Source organism: Lolium rigidum, chromosome 7 (genome assembly GCF_022539505.1).
Source record: "Lolium rigidum isolate FL_2022 chromosome 7, APGP_CSIRO_Lrig_0.1, whole genome shotgun sequence".
Taxonomy (NCBI): domain Eukaryota; kingdom Viridiplantae; phylum Streptophyta; class Magnoliopsida; order Poales; family Poaceae; genus Lolium; species Lolium rigidum.
In genome coordinates, this window is record NC_061514.1 from 172,575,535 (window position 1) to 172,593,066 (window position 17,532).

General features: G+C 43.7%; 2 protein-coding genes across 2 annotated transcripts; both read right to left on the reverse strand.

Moving 5' to 3' along the window:
- Nucleotides 1–1,766: 1,766 nt before the first annotated feature.
- LOC124672288 (peroxidase 1-like) lies at nt 1,767–2,871 on the reverse strand. Its single transcript, XM_047208541.1, has 2 exons — nt 2,458–2,871; nt 1,767–2,342 (listed from the first exon to the last, which is right to left on the reverse strand). The coding sequence occupies exons 1-2, from the start codon at nt 2,869–2,871 to the stop codon at nt 1,767–1,769; spliced, it is 990 nt and encodes a 329-aa protein (XP_047064497.1).
- A 10,066-nt stretch (nt 2,872–12,937) lies between these two features.
- LOC124679475 (peroxidase 1-like) lies at nt 12,938–13,971 on the reverse strand. The gene has a single exon (XM_047215224.1). It carries the CDS (start codon nt 13,969–13,971, stop codon nt 12,958–12,960), a length of 1,014 nt encoding a protein of 337 aa, XP_047071180.1. The 3' UTR covers nt 12,938–12,957.
- Between the last annotated feature and the right edge of the window lie 3,561 nt (nt 13,972–17,532).

Below are 17,532 nucleotides of genomic sequence, written 5' to 3' on the forward strand. Positions count from 1 at the left end.
TTTGTATGGGGGTGGGGGTGGTTTTCCCAGCCGTGGCCCCATACAGCACCCCTAAACAACCATATTTGAATAAAATCATTCACGCCCACACAAACATGTTTATATTGCATAAAATCTTAGTGTCAACAAGCAAAAAAAAAATATAACTAGTTTTAATAAGTTTAAAAGCACATAAAACTAGCCTCCTCCTTGGAGCATCCAAGAAATGCGTCGAACACCTCACTGGCAGTACAATGTGGGCGAAACTCGAAGCCGCTGGTAGGAGCTTTCAGACAGCAGATTTGTCGGCGGTGGTCGGGGAGAGGAGGGACTTGTTTGCTCGGCGGTGCTAGCTTCCCAAGTGGTGGGAACGGCGGAGGCGGCAGCGATCTGGCGGGGTGAGAAGAAAAAAGGCGTAATAGTACTTTTTTGGCGTTGTCTGCTGACAACGCTGGCCCACAACATTTTCAACTCCTGCCGGTGCTCCCGCTTGGTTCGGGATGGGAGTGCCAAATGAGGAAAACGTCTTTTCCGGCGGAAAAAGAACTTGGGGACGGCTGGGAGAAAAAAAAAAGGCATTGGCACACCCCAAACTCAATAACATTACAAAGTTACTCTGGTTGGGCGTATCGTTAAGGCTGGATGTAATTCATATCTCTTTTACTATATTCACTTTATCAAAAAGGAGAAGAGATTTACAAAGGGTTAAGATTTACTTGAAGATTTATTTGGGAGCCCAAACCACTTTGGTTGGGTAATCTAGGTACTTCATAGACAAAGAGAGCTAAGTAGCTAAAGCAAACCATCCACTTCAATCTAGTGTCCTTTCTTGGCCGAGACAGTTTTCACCCAGAAAAAAGGACCCGCGGTGGATCCTCAGATCAGGGTCTTTACTCTTTACCCATGTGCACAGTCACGCCGCACCACGCTCGGTCATCGCCAGGGTATGGGAAGGCAGTCAAGCATTGCCAAGACCAGATCTTCAGACTTGAGGGGGCGCGTGAAGCCAAGAGAGGCGCCGCGTCGAGTAACCGTGTACCCAAACGTTTTCTGGATGATGTGGTGTGGGGGAAGTTAAATCTGGACGGGCTTTTTCAGGGAAGCACTTTAAAGTGCAACATGATGTGGTTCGGCTAAGAATTAATTTAAGATAAACACATGTATAGTTGATTTACATTTGACTGAAAATTAGCAAAACCAATACTCTCCGTTGTATATAAGTTGTCGCAGATTTGGATGTATCTATACACAAAATGTGTCTAAACTCTAGCTGGGACGGAACCATGAATGAAGTATAAGGAGGATAATCTTAGTATGAGGAGGGCAGAACTAGCTAAAATCACACAATAAGAAACTGTCATGGATTGTGTTCAAAAAAATATCATGAGCATAGGGGGGCGCAGCCCCCCCCCCCCTTCATCATCCCCCTGTCTCCGTCCCTGTAGATACGTCTAAATCATTGACAACTCACATGAACCGGAGGAGTATAGTTTAGAGTTTTAAGACTGACCCGATACACTAATTCTCCTGATTCAAGATAGACATTCATGAAATCTAGTTTGAGATATGTAACAAAAGTACAAAACTAACCAGAAGATTACACTGAAAAATAAATGCTCAAATCCTAGAGTCAATTCACGACACAAGAAACTGGCGAATAAAATCAGCATTGTCTATTATGTATAGCTAGCTAGCCCATGGTAGGAGATAAAATAAATAAATTAAACAAATAGCCGCACATCCTAGCTCGTGACATCGAAATCTTCATCCTAGCTAGCTTGGGTAGTTCAGTTGACAAGGTTGCATTTGGTCCTGATCTCTCCCTGGTTGCCAGTGAGCACGCCGATGGCGCCCATCTTGGCCATGGAGTCGCGGAAGTCCTGGAAGAAGTGCCCCTCGTACCTGCCAGCGGCGGCGCGCCGGACGTAGGCACCGGTGACGGGATGCTCCATGAGGCCGGCGTCCGACCGGAGCAGCCCGCGCCCCCTTGCCACCTGCCGGTAGTAGCTCGTGTCGAACGTCGAGCAGCTCCCTGCGTCCATCTCCGACATCGCCGCACTGCTGTCGCCGGGGCCAGGGCACCGCATTCGCAGCCTGTCGGCGTACCGGCGTTCCAGGGTCGGGTCGGTGCTGGGAGCGCTGCCGTTGTAGAGGCGGTCAGCGAAGGAGGAGCAGTGCGCCTTCCCGAGCGTGTGCGCGGCCGAGAGCACGGCGAGGTCCTTGACGTCGAGGCCCTTGGCAGCGAACACCTCGATCATGACGGTGATGTTCCCGTACAGGGGCGGTAGCTGGCCGCAGTCGCCGGCGCTGGACGTCCGGCCGTCCCTCCGACCGAGCGCCACCGGCCAGGATGGGCCCTTGCTCTGGGATCGAGACAGGGTATACACGGATCAGAGTCGGACACAGCAACGTTGCCGGTTCAGAAAGACAAGTTGGTACTACGCGATAAGAGACAAGAGACATGTTGCTGTCGCGTACCAGGACGACGGCGTCGCGTGCCATGAGCGCGAGGAGGTCAGCGCAGGAGACGGTGGCCGGGCAGGCCTTCTCGAGCTTGTCCTTGACCCGGGCGACGGCGTCGAAGCCTCGGAGGCTCTCGTTGGGCTTGGCGTCCTTCTCCGCCGGGGTGCCGTCGGTGGAGTCGAGCAGCACGGACGCGTCGCAGCCCTGCACGAAGCAGTCGTGGTAGTGCAGCCGGAGGAGCGAGGCGGCCAGGTCCGGCGAGGCCCTGACGATCCTCGTCGTCTCCCGGAACACGATCTGCTCCGCCGCCGGGCACGTCTCCTTGTAGTACCCGAACCCGATGCCCGGCTGCGATGCGCTCGCCGACAGGAGCGTCGCTAGCGAAGCTGCGAGAGCAAGCGACAGCCATTGCATCCTTCCCGCTGCCATGTCTACTTGACGGCCGGCGGTGAGGACGATGGCCAGGCGCGCGCGGCACGTACTGCTCGTGTGCTACAGTGAAACTGGACGCTCCCTCTGCCTCTGTGCTTACCGCCACTGGTATTTATCGATCTGCTGTGCTGGAGTAGGAGTATCTTCCAATTCTTACTAGAACTAGAATAAGCTAAGCTGGAGAGCTTGGATACTTGCAAAGGGCGAGTTGACCATGCCATTACGAGCTGCACGCAGCAGATTCTTTGCGTTTCCGTTACGCACGGCGCCGTCCATTGATTTCAAGGATTTAACTAGTTGTGCAGCTGTGTCGTAGCGGGCCACATGCATGCGGCAAGACTACAGTGTTCTCACTTCCCATCGTTTTCTTTTGGTTTGAACACAGATTCAGCGGTAATGAAATTGTTATTATTTCGTAGTCGACTGAGTTATATAGATAACAGTGAAAAATAAGCATAGCTCTCTTGAAGAGAAGGTCATGAGCACAGAAATTAAGAATATCTAAATTAAGAATATCTCCAGCCGGGCGTCCCTAAAGGGATTTGAGGCGCGCCGGACAAAAATTTGTTCCCAGCCTTGCGCCCAAAATCTCCTTCCATCCGGCGCGGCCCAATACGATATCTGACGCCTCGAGTCCGTTCCCGCTACACAGGGGATGCTCCGAGCACATCGGACACAAGGAAAAGCGTGGCGGGCTCCCACCAGTCGGTGACTATTTCTATAACCGTTTGTTCGGGCCTTTTATTTCTCGTCGCGCCTAGAACGTGGCGTGAAATCCACCCCACCTCCGCGCACATAAGGTGTTCGACACCTTGTCAGGTAGGCGTCGTCTGCCGCGGCTGAATTTTAACCATTAATTTTGCTTCAGACATGGATAGCAACGACGAGATGCTTGTCCGACTGCTGGAGGACGAGCAAACCTTCGACGACGACATCCGAGAGCATTTGTTGATCATCGCGTCCCTTCAGGACATGCTTGACACCGAGACAGAGAAGCGGAAGAGGCTACGCCGCGGAGGATCAAGGTCGGGAGAAAGAAGTCAAAGCCCCGGCAGAGGATGGAGGGGCATACCATGCTGCAGAATGACTACTTCGCAGATGACGCAACAGATGATGACAATTTTCGGCACCGGTATAGGATGAGCAAGGGTTTGTTCATGAATATCCTCCACGGCGTTCGAGAGTTCGACACCTACTTCAAGCTGAAGCACGACGCTGTGTGTTGCCAGGTTCTCATCGATTCAGAAGTGCACCGCCGCCACAAGGATGCTTGCATAGTATCATCGGCATATTGAAGGATAGATAAGCCCCCCACAAAGAATGCTTATGATTCCATGATGCCATGATTCTTGCAGTTATATTTGGGGAAACAATCAATTCACCACGAAGAATGCTTATGATGCCATGATTGGTCGGAGGCATACTCCAGAAATTTTCTCTTGCATTTGGAAGTCTGCATGTCAAGCAAAACACATGTTCTTCTTCTGGATGGTTTTATTGGACCGTTTAAACACAAGGAATCTATTGGCTAGAAAGTATTTTAATCTTCCTTCATACTCATGCGCCACCTTACAGTGCAGTCAGGAAGAACATTGATTCATCTTTTCTGGGATTGCCCATTTGCTATGAAATGCTGGGATTATATATGCCCTCAAAGAACTTTACACTTGTATGTCATGGATGCTTTCTATGATGTCAAGAACAAACTTAATGTTCCTTTTGCTATGAAATTATTATTGCAGCTGCTTGGGGGATATGGATTCTTAGAAATACCAGAATCTTCATGAACCAATTGCCCACCTTTCAAAGCTGGAAAGTCATTTTCAAGAATGAGCTTAGAATGATTCAGTACAGGATAAAGAAAAAGTTTGCAGAAACTTTCAATGAATGGATCCAAAACCAAGTGTAGAATTGTAGATTTCTTTTGTTTTTGTTTCTTTCTTGTTTTTAGCCTTATACTTCTGGTATAATGGCTCTGTATTGTACTGCTACTGTTGCTTTTATTAAATAATAAAAATTGCAGTGTTGATTTCCCCACTATTTAACCTTCAAAAAAATACCATAGCGTCGTAGGAGAGGGCACACTGCCCTAAAACATACTCCCTCCATTCCAATGAACAAGACACCTTCGTTTTACGTATTTTTTATTTAACCAATGTAACTTTTGATTTAGAAACCTAAATGGCATGATTTTTTTCCATGGTTCACAAATTAAATTATGTTTGCAACGCCACTAATCTCATAATGGTTGGATAGGTGTACAATATTTCATTAACTATTATCTTATGTTGATTTATTTTAAATTCTTAGACGATTTTGAAAACGTAGATGTAAATGAGGATTTCATCCAAAATCTAAACCAAAAGGAGTAAACTTAGCGGGTTTTGTTGCTGGTGTCTATGTTTATTTAGTTTATGAGGATGATCATCGGTAGTTATTGTCCCGCTAGATATGAAAACTGAACTTATCTTGTTAAGATATATCGTTATTGTGTTGTGCAACTGCTTGTCGTCGTTTGATTGATATGGGTCTCAAAATTCAAACAATCGATATCAAAGGAACATTGAAGCGAGCTTATCACGTGTAAACCAAAGAAGATCAACATGTGAGAAACCATCAAAGAACAACCGGCGTCCGCTCTAGGCCAATCACGCTTAACTTCGGAGTTCTTTGCTAATGAGATTCCGAAAATAAAGTTGCAACTTCTTACTATGAGTGTCCTATCAATCATATTGAGCCCTAGACCGGCCAGGATGTCACACTTATCTCCCGAGATTGCATCCTCATCAATCAACCCCAAGCTAGGAACGTCCCCTATGGCACACGTCCATGTGTCCAGTGTTGGAACATGTGTCATGACGGGCCACATGGCCGCGCCCTGACCTGCACACGCCCGTGTTACCGCGAAGGTTGGCTTTGATACCAAATGTAACACTCCGGACATCCCCTGATCGGGCCTGCTACCCCTCTAGGATCTCTAGACTGGCCCCGTAAACCAACACTAATCTTTTATACACACTTTGTCCTCACTCGTGCGCACCCGGGATTAACTTCCCGATCGGTCACCCATCTTCAAATCGCTCCAAGCCAAACAGGTTTAACCTCGGATTACTTTGGTGAAGAGCTTCGGGAACAGAAGTAGCAACATGTTGGTATGAGCAAGAACCACTGTTGGTTCCAGCCATAGTTTGGGGGGCGTGTTTGGTAGCTTGCATGCCCTCTAGGCAGGCTCTAGGGAGACGAAATCGGCCTGACTGGTTGCCATGGCTCCCTCCATGTTGTGACCCGCACGGTTCTCAAGGCACCTCCGAGTTAGACCTTTAAGGAACTGTCGAAGCAACAATTTTTGTGGAGCTAGGCCAGTTGTCATTAATGCAACTTTGCACGGGGAGGTACGAGCGGTTGTTTCCACTCACTCTCTCTTAATAACCTTCACCTACCTACTTCTAATCAACACAACCATGTTTTGATACAAAATAAGATGTACATCAAAATGATGTGCGTCGATGATATGATTCCATTTTGATAATCGATTTCGAGTTTTTTTTGCTATAAATCTTCAAACACATATTCGTGTTTCGAGCTTTTTGAGTGAATTTTGTCAAATTCATCACACACAATTGACTGTTTGAAGTTTCTTAGGAAGAGTAGCTCTGCCTCACCCTTTCACATGGCTCTCATGTTATAAGTTTTCTGGTTTGGTGGGAGTACACGAATAGATCTGCGGAGTAAGTTCTTAAGTATGCTAGTTCATGCCTCTGTTGCACATTCACATTCATACGAGTGGTATTTGTAGCTAGTACCTTAGGAGAGTGGTATTAGTGGTTGGATAATGGTGGTAATCCATGATAACGTTCTCCCTAGGATCAACAGTTTCCTCGTGGAATCGCATTGTGTAGGTATAGCCTTACCTTCCATATAGGAAGCGTAGCCACCGTCAACGGTGGCGGTGTGGTGGTCGTTCCACACGCTGTCGTGGTAGGCCTTGTGCCCTGCTTCGTGGGCGGTAGCGTGGGGTTGAATGTGATAGGTGAGAGGTAAGATCACTATATAAACAGGAAATGAGGCTAAAATTAGTTTGCGTGCGTAACCAAATAATATGGCACCTTAGTACCTAGTGATGTGACCTAAACCACCAAAAGAAATAAAGAACATGGCCCAAGCTCATTTTGAATGGACCATGCCCCATATAAGTGTCTTCGAGAATGTAAAAATAGCTGCATGCTACTAAACACGACATGTTAAACTCGGAAAACTGCAGAAGGGGATTTGGCGTCTCCCCGTGCTTGGAGCACGATAGGTAGATCAGGCGATTTGATTCGATTGGAAGTTGTCGTGGGCAGCAGTGCACGACAACGGCAGCAGCGCATGAGCCTTTTACCACGGAGCCGGTGCGGGAGCTCCTATAGGAAGCTCTTTGTGTTCCTCCCATATGCGACGTGCCAGCGAAATGTCCTGGTGGGCCAGCACGATAAACAATGCTCGTGCGAATCGTTCCCAATAGTTGGTCGGTGTGATTTTATGCCAGCATTCTTTTTGTACAATTAAAAAATTCATGAAAAACTAAAAGTCACATATTTGAAAAAACAATGGGTATTTTAAATGTATCCATATTTAAAATTTAGAAAATTGAAAAGGTTAATGTTTAAAAAAATCAAAAATTGAAAAGTTCAAAATTTTAAATTTTAAAAGCTCCAAGATAAGAAATTGTTGAATTTTTTCTAATATAAAAATGTTCAACTTTGATAAAAAGGTTCAAATTTTTACAAATGCTTTAACTTGCAAAAGGTTCAAATTTTAAAAAAAATTCAGAAAAAACTCAACTTGAAAACTTAAAGGAAAAAAAGAATAGAAAAAAATCAAAAATCAAAAAAATTCGAATTTTCAAGTGTTCAATTTTTTAAAACAGAAAAATTGAAAAAAAAATTAAAAGATGTTCAAAATTTTAAAATCTTCACAATTTGAAATTAGTTCAGATTTAAAAATGTTCAAATTTAAATGTGTTCAATATTAAAAAAATGTTCAGATATTTACAAATTTTGAAATTGCGAAAAATATTTATTTTGAAAATAATTAGATTCTTCAAAAAGAATTTTCTTGAAACAAATTTTAGTTTTAGAAAAACGTGCAACTTTTGAAAAACGAAAAAAAACATAGAAGATAAATACTAGAAAAATGGAAAAAAGAAAAAAGGAATATATAGCTGACCTTAATGGGCTGCGGCCCGATAGTTGCTGGGTGTCGGGATGTGCGGTGGGCGGTACACGCTGACTAGATCAGTGTACATGCGCACCCGAAAAAGCTAACTGGAAAATCTTAGTGAGAGTAACTTGGATAGTAACATAGAAGTACATGCAATGCCATCTAAGTATTTTTGATGATATGTCATATTATTAATTGAGAAAAGGGAGCTATGTTAGCATAACATCATATTTCTTAATACTACATGAGTCTACAATCTAATTAATATTTACCAGAACCCGTTGCAGAATTATTAATTGAGAAAAAAGAACATCGTAGTAACTAGTACCTAAGTTAGCATAACATCATATTTACTCTCCACTATATACTAGTCTTGTAGGATTTGCCGGACCCGATTGCAGCTGGGGGGTGGGGACCTATACACCGACCTGATTGGTCGGTGCAACACACCGCACAACCCCCACGATTCCGGGTGGCTCAGTGGGCCGCGGCCCATCGCATCAGGTGAGTTTTTTTCTTTTTTCTTTTTTCTTCCTTCTTTTCTGTTTTTTCTTTTATGTTTATATTTTCATTTTTTTAATGTAAAATTTTCAAAAGAATTTTTTGAGAAAAAATATTTTGCAAAAAATTGATCAGTTTGAAAATGAACAGTTTTTAAATTTGAATATATTTTTTAATTGAATAGTTTCAAATTTGAACCGTTTTAAATTTTGAACAATTTTTAAATCTAAACAATTTTGAAATTTGAACATTTCCAGATTTTTTTTAATATGAACAATTTTTTAGCTCCAACAATTTTCGAAAATTGAACATTTTTTTACTATGAACAAATTTCAAATTTGAATGATTTTCAAATTTGAAATTTTTTTAAACGATTTCCAGATTTGAACATTTTTCAAATTTGAACTTTTTAAATTTGAACAAAAATAAAAATAAACAAAAAAGAAACAAAAACACAAAAAAAGAAAGAGAAAAGAAAAAGGAAAAGAAAAGAAAAAACAATAAAGAAACAGAAAACGAAAATAAACGCGAAACAGGCCGACCAGGCCGGCCCATACCGCGCGCAGGGGGGGTGTGCAGCGCGCGGTAACCACCGACCTGGTCGGTTTATAGGAATTGGGGGTTGCTTTACACCGACCTAGTCGGTGGCGAGCGAGGAGCCGCACACCCCACCGGCCGTTGTTGGGCCCGGCCCACGATCCTGATCGGCTGCTTTCAGTTCCGCTGGTTCGACGTGGCTTGCTGTCCCCGGCCCAACAGCATCAGATAAACTTTTTTTTCGTTTCTTTTTCTTTCAGTTAATTTTTTATAATTTGAAGATTTTTAAAAATTGGAAATTATCAAATCTGAACTTTTAAATTTTAAAATCGAGCATTTCTGATTTAAAAATTTTAATAATTTTTTTGTTTTTTTAATTTGAACAATTTTCAAATTTGAACAAATTTTAAATTTGAAATTTTTTAAGTTTGAACAATTTTCTAATCTGAACAATTTTTAAGTTTAAATAATTTGAACAATTTGACCAATTTTCGAATTTGAACATTTTTCAAATCTAAACAAATTATAAATTTGAACATTTTTAAAATTTAAACAATTTTTTAATTTAAAATTTTCAGAATTCGAAAAAAGAAATAAAAGAAAGAAAAAAGAAGCAGAAACAGAAAAGAAAAGAAAACAAAGAAAACAAAAAAAAACGAAGAAACAGAAAACAAAAATAAATTGAAAAAACGAAAATAGACCGGGCCCTATACCCGACCAGGCCAGGGTGTGCGGTGCTTGGTAATTGCCCAGCTGGGCGCGGCGTACGAACCATTGCGGGCCGGTGGCTCATCGCAGCATGACGGCAAGCCCTCGAGCGCTGGGGTATCACTGCCTAGAGGCCGATCTTCCCAAAGGGAAAATATCGTCCCGCGCTTGTACCAGCTGTTGACACGTGTCGTCCTTCCGGCCGCAGCACGACGCGAACGAGTTTCGTACCTACCGCAAAGCAAAGCAAACCGCGCGCGCGGGCACGAGTACAGCCAAGGTGTATTGCTCCTATGCAAGCATAGAAGCAACGCCATGCATGCATCGAATCATGCATCCATTAATTAGGTAGCTAGGCTGATCACGGTGGTGACGTCGCGTACTTCAAATCGATTGATACCATCGGCCTAGACAAAACACGAGTACACCAACGAACGAGTACAGCTAGGTATAAGACACGAGTACAATTACGTATAAGACACAAATACAGTTACATACTGCACATATGAGCGAGCACAGGTACAGTCGCATACACGAGCGGGTACAATCGCGCACCCGAGCAGGTACAGTCGCGCACACGAGTAAGTACTGGTATAGAAGTACAGTCGCGCACATGAGCAAGTAGTAGTACAGAAATACAGTCGCGCACACGAGCAAGTACTGGTACAAAAGTACAGGTACAGTAGCACACACGAGTAAGTACAGTTACTTAGTAAAGGGAAAACTGCATCATCTACACTAAAAATAGAAGTACTTAGAAGTTAGGTACACACCACGATTACAACCATACTAGTACAGTTACAGTTAGGTACACACCACGACTACAACCATACTAGTATTGGCCCAACCATACTAGTATTGGAAGTACGGAAAAAAAGTATTCCGAAATCTATCAACATGAGATCTAATTTTGAAGATCTCGACACGAGGATCTCAAAAGTGAAAACGGATCGTAGTTTGGATTTACGGTTCTCAAGATATTTCATTTTGAAAAACCGAATCTAGAAAAATAAAGGGAAAAGCTGATACAACGCAGCCCCCATCTGCCTTCTCAGCCCCCATCTGCCTTCTCTCTCCTCTCTCATCCACACCTTGCTTCCCCTTGCGACACGTGGCGAGCAGGGCGAGCAGGGAGACCATTTCTCAGAGATTTTTCTGGCACCACAGCGCGCCATTGTCGCGTGCGGAGCGAGTTGTCTTCCCTTCGCGAAGGTCGGTCTTGTTCTAACGATTTCGCGAGCGCTGGGCAAGCAGATGTCTGAAGTACCATCTGGCAAAGGCCCGGGCGGGACACTCGCAAGGTGGCCGAGGCACGACGAATAAGACGAGGTTCCCTATTTCAGGCTTCATGCGAACGGGATCGCGCCTTCGCGTCGAAGGATCCCGGGTGGGCCGGCCCAATTCAGTTTAGCGTGTCGCTCAGCTTGTACTTGTCCGCAACTCTTCGATCGTTTTTTTTGGTTTTAGGAATATTCAAAATTAGAAAATATTCAAATATAAAAAAAATAAAAATTTGAAAATGCTCAAATAAAAAAAAATTGTTTAAATCTGAAAAAAATTCGAAATGTAAAATGTTCAATTAAAAAAAATGTTCGGAAATTAGAATGTTCCTCATAAAAAAATGTTCAGATTTTAAAAAATGTCAAAGTTTGAAAATTGAAAAAATTGAAAAAATGTTCACATTTTAGAAGGTTTGGATTTGGGAAACATTCAAATTTGAAAATATGTGGATTTGAAAAAATGTTCAAATTTGAAAATGTTCACATTTAAAAATGTTCAGATTTGAAAAAATGGCCGAGTTCAAAAATATTTAATTTTTTAAAACTGTTCGAATTAAAAAAATCATGATTTGAAAATGTTCAGATTTCAAAAAAAATAGGAAAAAGAAAATATGAAAACCGGAGAAACCAGGAAACCAGAAAACCAGAAAACCAGAGAAAACGGAGCTGGAAAGTTCTAAAATATTCCCCAAACCGAAAAACCAGAACACACAGAGCCAGCCCATTTTGAATCGCTAGCGAAAGGAGGGGTACTCGTCGGCTAGTATGGTTCGCATGAAGCGTGAAATAGGAATTGCCGAATACGACCTAGTAAGACTGCTCATAGTGGGAGTAACTTAGGTAGTAACATCACATACTTTAAGGTGTTTTGGTGACATGGCATAGCAATAAATGAAAAAAAAGGAGGTGGTAACTAGCTATGTTACCATAACATCACACACCCCAAGATAAAATGAGTCTACAAACTAATAAATGAGACTTTGCATGATACCATCCCTAAGTTACTTTCCACTATGAAGGTAGTAACATGGATTAGTAACTTATGCATGACACCACCTTATATTACTCCCCACTATGAGCAGCCTAAACACACAAAGGTTTGTGAGGTGGGCCGGGGCTGCATGAGGGCAACCCAGGCTTCCGATTAACGATAGAAAAAAAAGAAGCGAGGTGCCATCTGGCACTTTGGATAGACCTGAGTAGAGCAAATTTATTTATTCACATAAGAAACTGAATTCAAATTTTTGGGATGGTAAAATCCCGAGAACTCCGGTAAATTCGCATGTTGCTACGCAATCAAGAAGCCATTTTGGAAAAGAAAAAAAAAGCCTTGCTAGGGAGTAGGACTGAAGAAAGAAATAATACTACCTCTATAAAAGGATCTAGTGTCTACATAATCCAACTTTAGATAAATCTAAGACATCCTTTTATGGATGGAGAGAGTATATACAATTACAAAGCATACTTTTTTTTTGAAGGAATTACAAAGCATACCAATAAATGTAAATGCAAAGTATTGCTAGTTATTTTTATTGAGGAATGAAGTAATCGTCTTCCGTAAACATGAGAAAATGTATATTTCTATACATCGCCATTGTTACAAGATGAATAGAAAGTTCCCATGAAAAAATGAAATCAAAACAAGAAAGTATGAGGCCGTTTACGACCAATATCAGTTATACAAACACAGCCACTCGTGATGGTTGATGAACACTTAAAAAGAAAAGAAATATGCCACGGGTGAAATTAATTTAGCACACATATCTGTATGAACCCAACGCAAGCCAAGCAAGCAATCAAAGTAATAGTACCGAATTAGCAATGCACGAGTACGTCGACGAATGAACCGAGACAATTATTTGTTGACGGCGTAGCACTTGCTCCTGATCTCGCCCTGGTCCCCGGTGAGCACGCCGATGTTGCCCATCTTGATCATGGACTCGGCGAAGTCGCGGAAGAACTCGGCGGCGAAGAGCCCGGTGGCCTGGCGCTCCACGTAGGCCCTGGTGGTCGGGTGCTCGAGGAGCGCGGAGTCGGAGTGGAGGATGCCCCTGCGTTTGGCGACGAGGCGGTAGTAGCCGGCGTCGAAGGTGAGGAAGCTGCCGGGGTCCATCTCGGCGAGCGTGGTGTTGTCAGCGAGGCTACGGCAATGAGACTTAAGCCTGGCCCTGTACGCGGCGTCCAGGGCCGGGTCCACGTCGGACGGGTTGTTGGCGCCGGTGAAGTTGTACAGCCGGTCGGTGAACGAGACGCAGCGGGCGGTGCCGAGCGTGTGCCCGCCGGAGAGCACGACGATGTCCTTGGCGTCGAGGCCCTTTGCGGCGAACATCTTGGAGAGGCGGGTGAAGTTGGAGGTGGGCGGGGGAAGCTGGTTGGTCTCGTTGGCGATGGAGACGCGGCCGTCCCTCCGGCCGAGCGCGACGGGCCACGTGGGGCCTCCGGCGAGCACGACGGCGTCGCGGGCCATGAGCGCGAGCACGTCGGCGCAGGAGACGGTGTTAGGACACGCGGACTGGAGCCTGTCCTTGACGCGCTGCACGGCGCCGAAGCCGCGGAGGCTCTTGTTGGGCGGCGCGTCCTTCTCGGCGGGCTTGTTGGCGACGTCGGTGGAGTCGATCAGCACGGAGGCGTCGCATCCCCGGACGAAGCAGTCGTGGAAGTGGAGACGGAGGAAGGGTCCGGCGAGCGTGGGCGCCTCCTGAAGTATGCCGAGCATCTCCTCCCGGACGATCTGCTCGACGTGCGGGCAAGAATTGCTGTAGTAGCCGACGTCCAGCTGAGCCACGGCGGAGGTCGACAGGAGAAGGAGCAGAGCGGCGGCCAGCATTGTGATGTTGCTGCTTCCACAGAAAGACCTCGAGGTGGCCATGGTGGATGTCCTAGTTGTTGTTGCTTGGTAAGTTACGCTAGAGACTAGAGAGAGGGAGATCGAGGGAGGGATTGTTACTTGGCCTGAATGGCTATAGGCTGGTCGCTGCTTTATATAGTTTCTACGTACACATTAGCATTTGCATTACAAGTGAACAGTTCATCTCATTAGCTAATTGTTAATCGTTGGCGTGCAGTGTAATGGTAGTAAGTATGTAGGGCATGCACCTTTGTATGGCAGGCTTAGCTCGGGGATGTTTAAGCGGTACGTTGATGTTATTAGTGTTTAATCAAGCTTTTGCTTTTGGTCGGTGCTCACCTGCCACACTGGATCTAGCTAGCTAACCACAGTGAAGTGGTTATTAAACTCTTACTACAGGAATATTGGGATGATTTAGGGATCATTGTTGGTACTCCTACTTGGTAACTAACTGAAATGATTAGTTCAATCCATTGGTACTCCACTTTTGCATGTTAAACCGATACTAGGACTGACGAGTCCAAAGGGATACTAGCTAGCTAAGATTTGTGTCGTAAAAAAACCCTACAGTTAGTGGTTTTTGTTTAAATTTGAACTAAAACCACGACATCTATTATGGATGAGTTAAAGTTTGCACGATTGTTTTCATACACATGCTTCGATGCATGGGAGTAATTAAAACTTAAGGGGACTGTAGGAACAAGCAAGGTTCTGCTGCTGATTTACTTATAATCCCCGAAAATTAAATCGTAGCTCTCTTCTTTCTTACATATTTCGGTTGAGAACCTGGGACATATGTGGCAGTCTTCTGGCAGAGAGAAACAACACTAGCTAGAGACGTAGCAGCAGCTTGCTCGTAGCATAAGGAAGGCATGCCCCAGAAATTGCAATGCTTGTAGTGAGGATTTCATGGTCGGTAGCTGGCAAGTTTCAGTCACTGCCAAATGTAAGGAGGAACCTCGACCACATATACACATGCACGCATGGCGACACAGGGATGGATTGACGACTGTGAGATCAATCGCGGTGGTTAGCCGGCCGGTCGGCCGGGCCGTAGCTTTGAAGGGAATAAACTAAGACTGCTGAAGATTATATCGAGAGTTTTGGGACGACTTCAAATATAGAAATTGCTGCTGCGTTTATATATGTTGCTTCCAAGGCAACAAATACTCACGCACCTCGTCGCTGTTTAGGTTGGTAGCCTTACTGTACGTTGCTGCTACGTACGTACCTAGCTAGTGTTGGCCCAGCTCGATTAGAAAGGACTCATGTCAGTGTCAGGAGCTGATTGACATAGTGTTAAGGATCAAGATTTATGGATGGGACAGAAAGCTTGATCGAGTAGATTTTACTACAAGTTGTTACCGACCATGCAACCGATTAATATTTGCAATTGGCCTCGATTTTCACCTTACTCAATTAAGGGGGCGACCCATTTTCCCACCTTTTCTATATTGAGACGCTTTATTAAAATCACAGAATTGCTATATCTAGCTACCTGAGAACTAATCTCGTGTTGAGCCAGTTTCACCAGATCCTCGATGTGCTAAGATTTGTGTCGTAGGTGGGCTAGTGCGGGTCGGCCAGTGTTTGTAGTTGCGAAGGCCGTTTCTTGTTACCGGGTCTTCCCAAGCCCCAGCGGGCCCATTTACTGCAGGCTGCTTGGTGGGCGTTGTTCTGCTAAGTTTGTGTCACAGTAAAAGGAATGAAATGGGGATTTTTCAACTGAGGTGGTTGTGTGCCGCGGATGCAACTAGATGGGTTTTTTTTCATCATGTGCTGATATTTTTGCACGATCAATTCTATTTTTGATTTCACTATATGCTGATTATTTCAACTTCACCCGGTTTCCATCTTTTTAAGATCAGGAAGTTCATCCCTAGAACGCTCGAGGTTTTTTCGAGTTGTAATTATGTTGCAACTAAGATTTTTCTAGTTGTAAGTCAGGTTGCAACTTTTTTTTTCTCTATTTGCAAATGTCTTACAACTAAGTTCTCCTCGGTTGCAAGTGGGATTACTAATACAGACACACAGCTGAAATGGCTAGTCGCACATGGTAAAGCTTACCATTACTATGCAAGGATGGGCGATCCTCCTCTAAAGCGCACATGGTATATAAATCCATGTGCGATGGCCCATCTATCGCAAACGATTTGTTGACATAAATTGTTTGGGAAATGCGAGACCTTCACACACACTTTACTATTTCTGTTCGTGTGTGTTTCTGACAATTCGAGACGGTGAGTTTAAGCTAATCGTGTGCTTTTCCAGAATTATCGCTAACGTTTTCTCGCAGCTCCTATTAGTACTACCTCCATACCAAGTTGTACCAGTAACACATGCAATATTTCACCAAAACACAATACCAAAAATTTATTATATTTAATTGTATATTTGATACAACACATGCATATATGCATTACAACATACATTTCTAGCTACAAAAATGAGTCGTTTTTGGTTATGTCTTTGCCTCCTAGACAGGTTCCAATGGAAAGATGTGTCATAATCTTCCCAAAACTCTGGTTTATAGCTTATGCTGAACCTTGTCCGCAGATTTCGTGCTAGTGCATTGGAGAGAAACTTGGATGTGGTTCCCTAACCACGCGGAAGCCCTCGTGATCATGGCGTGCTATATGAAAGAGAGGCACTTGGAACCTCACATCAGCCACATTATAGGATTTGACAGCCCAAGCACAATCCTGGAAAAATGAAACATTTATCATGTGAGAATAAAAAAAAAGAGAATGTAAAATTGCATGTGAGGATAAAAAAAATTCTAGGATATGAGCGGACTTACTCTTATGTCAAGTGTGTGAGGAGGCCGTATAAAGTGCCAAGTGGAGTGTAAGTTGCCCTACCTCGCATACATTCCCCCTTGGTTACGTCTTTGTCTATTTGTTTTTAGAAGATGTTAAGACCATGATATAAGATCGGTAACCAACTCTTCTTATGCAGTGTTCCTAAAATGATATCTCTATTATAAAATGCTACCTAGAGTTAAATATGTGAAACATGTAACAAAAATAGCAATGTAAATAGATTTGTACATCCAGAGTAGCTAGAGATAAAAAATGCTAGCAAGAGATAAGACGTAAACAAGAATGTAAACAGATTTTGTACATCTGGATAACACATTTCTACCTGTAGACATATGTACATAATAAAAAATTATTTCAATATAACACAATAATGATGATCTAAGTAACACAATATTAGTGCAATAAACTCCAGGGATTAGAGCTATAAATAATTGATCTGACTGCATGAATCAAAGATGGAACTAACTCACTGTACAATCTAATCTTGCCACCAAAACACTAGCGCTAGAGCTATAAATAAAAGGTAAAAACGCAAAAGCTAATAACGTAAACCTGCGTCAGGGCGAGGTACAACATGCCGCATAGGTGTTCATCGGTATTACAGAGAGGAAGATCTCCGGCCAAACCTAGCTCCGCAGCCAAACAATTCAACATACATAGTGGCCTAGTCTCGAGCCTCACCATAACAGAACAACTGAATTTTATGGAAATTAATCTTTAGGTCCGATAGTTTGCTCCAAACATGAAAAAATTAACTTCA

Bases quoted from the DNA above. Each gene is read 5' to 3' on its own strand.
- LOC124672288 (XM_047208541.1), bottom strand. From the start codon at position 2,871: ATGGCAGCGGGAAGGATGCAATGGCTGTCGCTTGCTCTCGCAGCTTCG. The intron at 2,343-2,457 runs GTACGCGACAGC...TCTCGATCCCAG, and splicing joins CACGCGACGCCGTCGTCCTG to AGCAAGGGCCCATCCTGGCC.
- LOC124679475 (XM_047215224.1), bottom strand. From the start codon at position 13,971: ATGGCCACCTCGAGGTCTTTCTGTGGAAGCAGCAACATCACAATGCTG.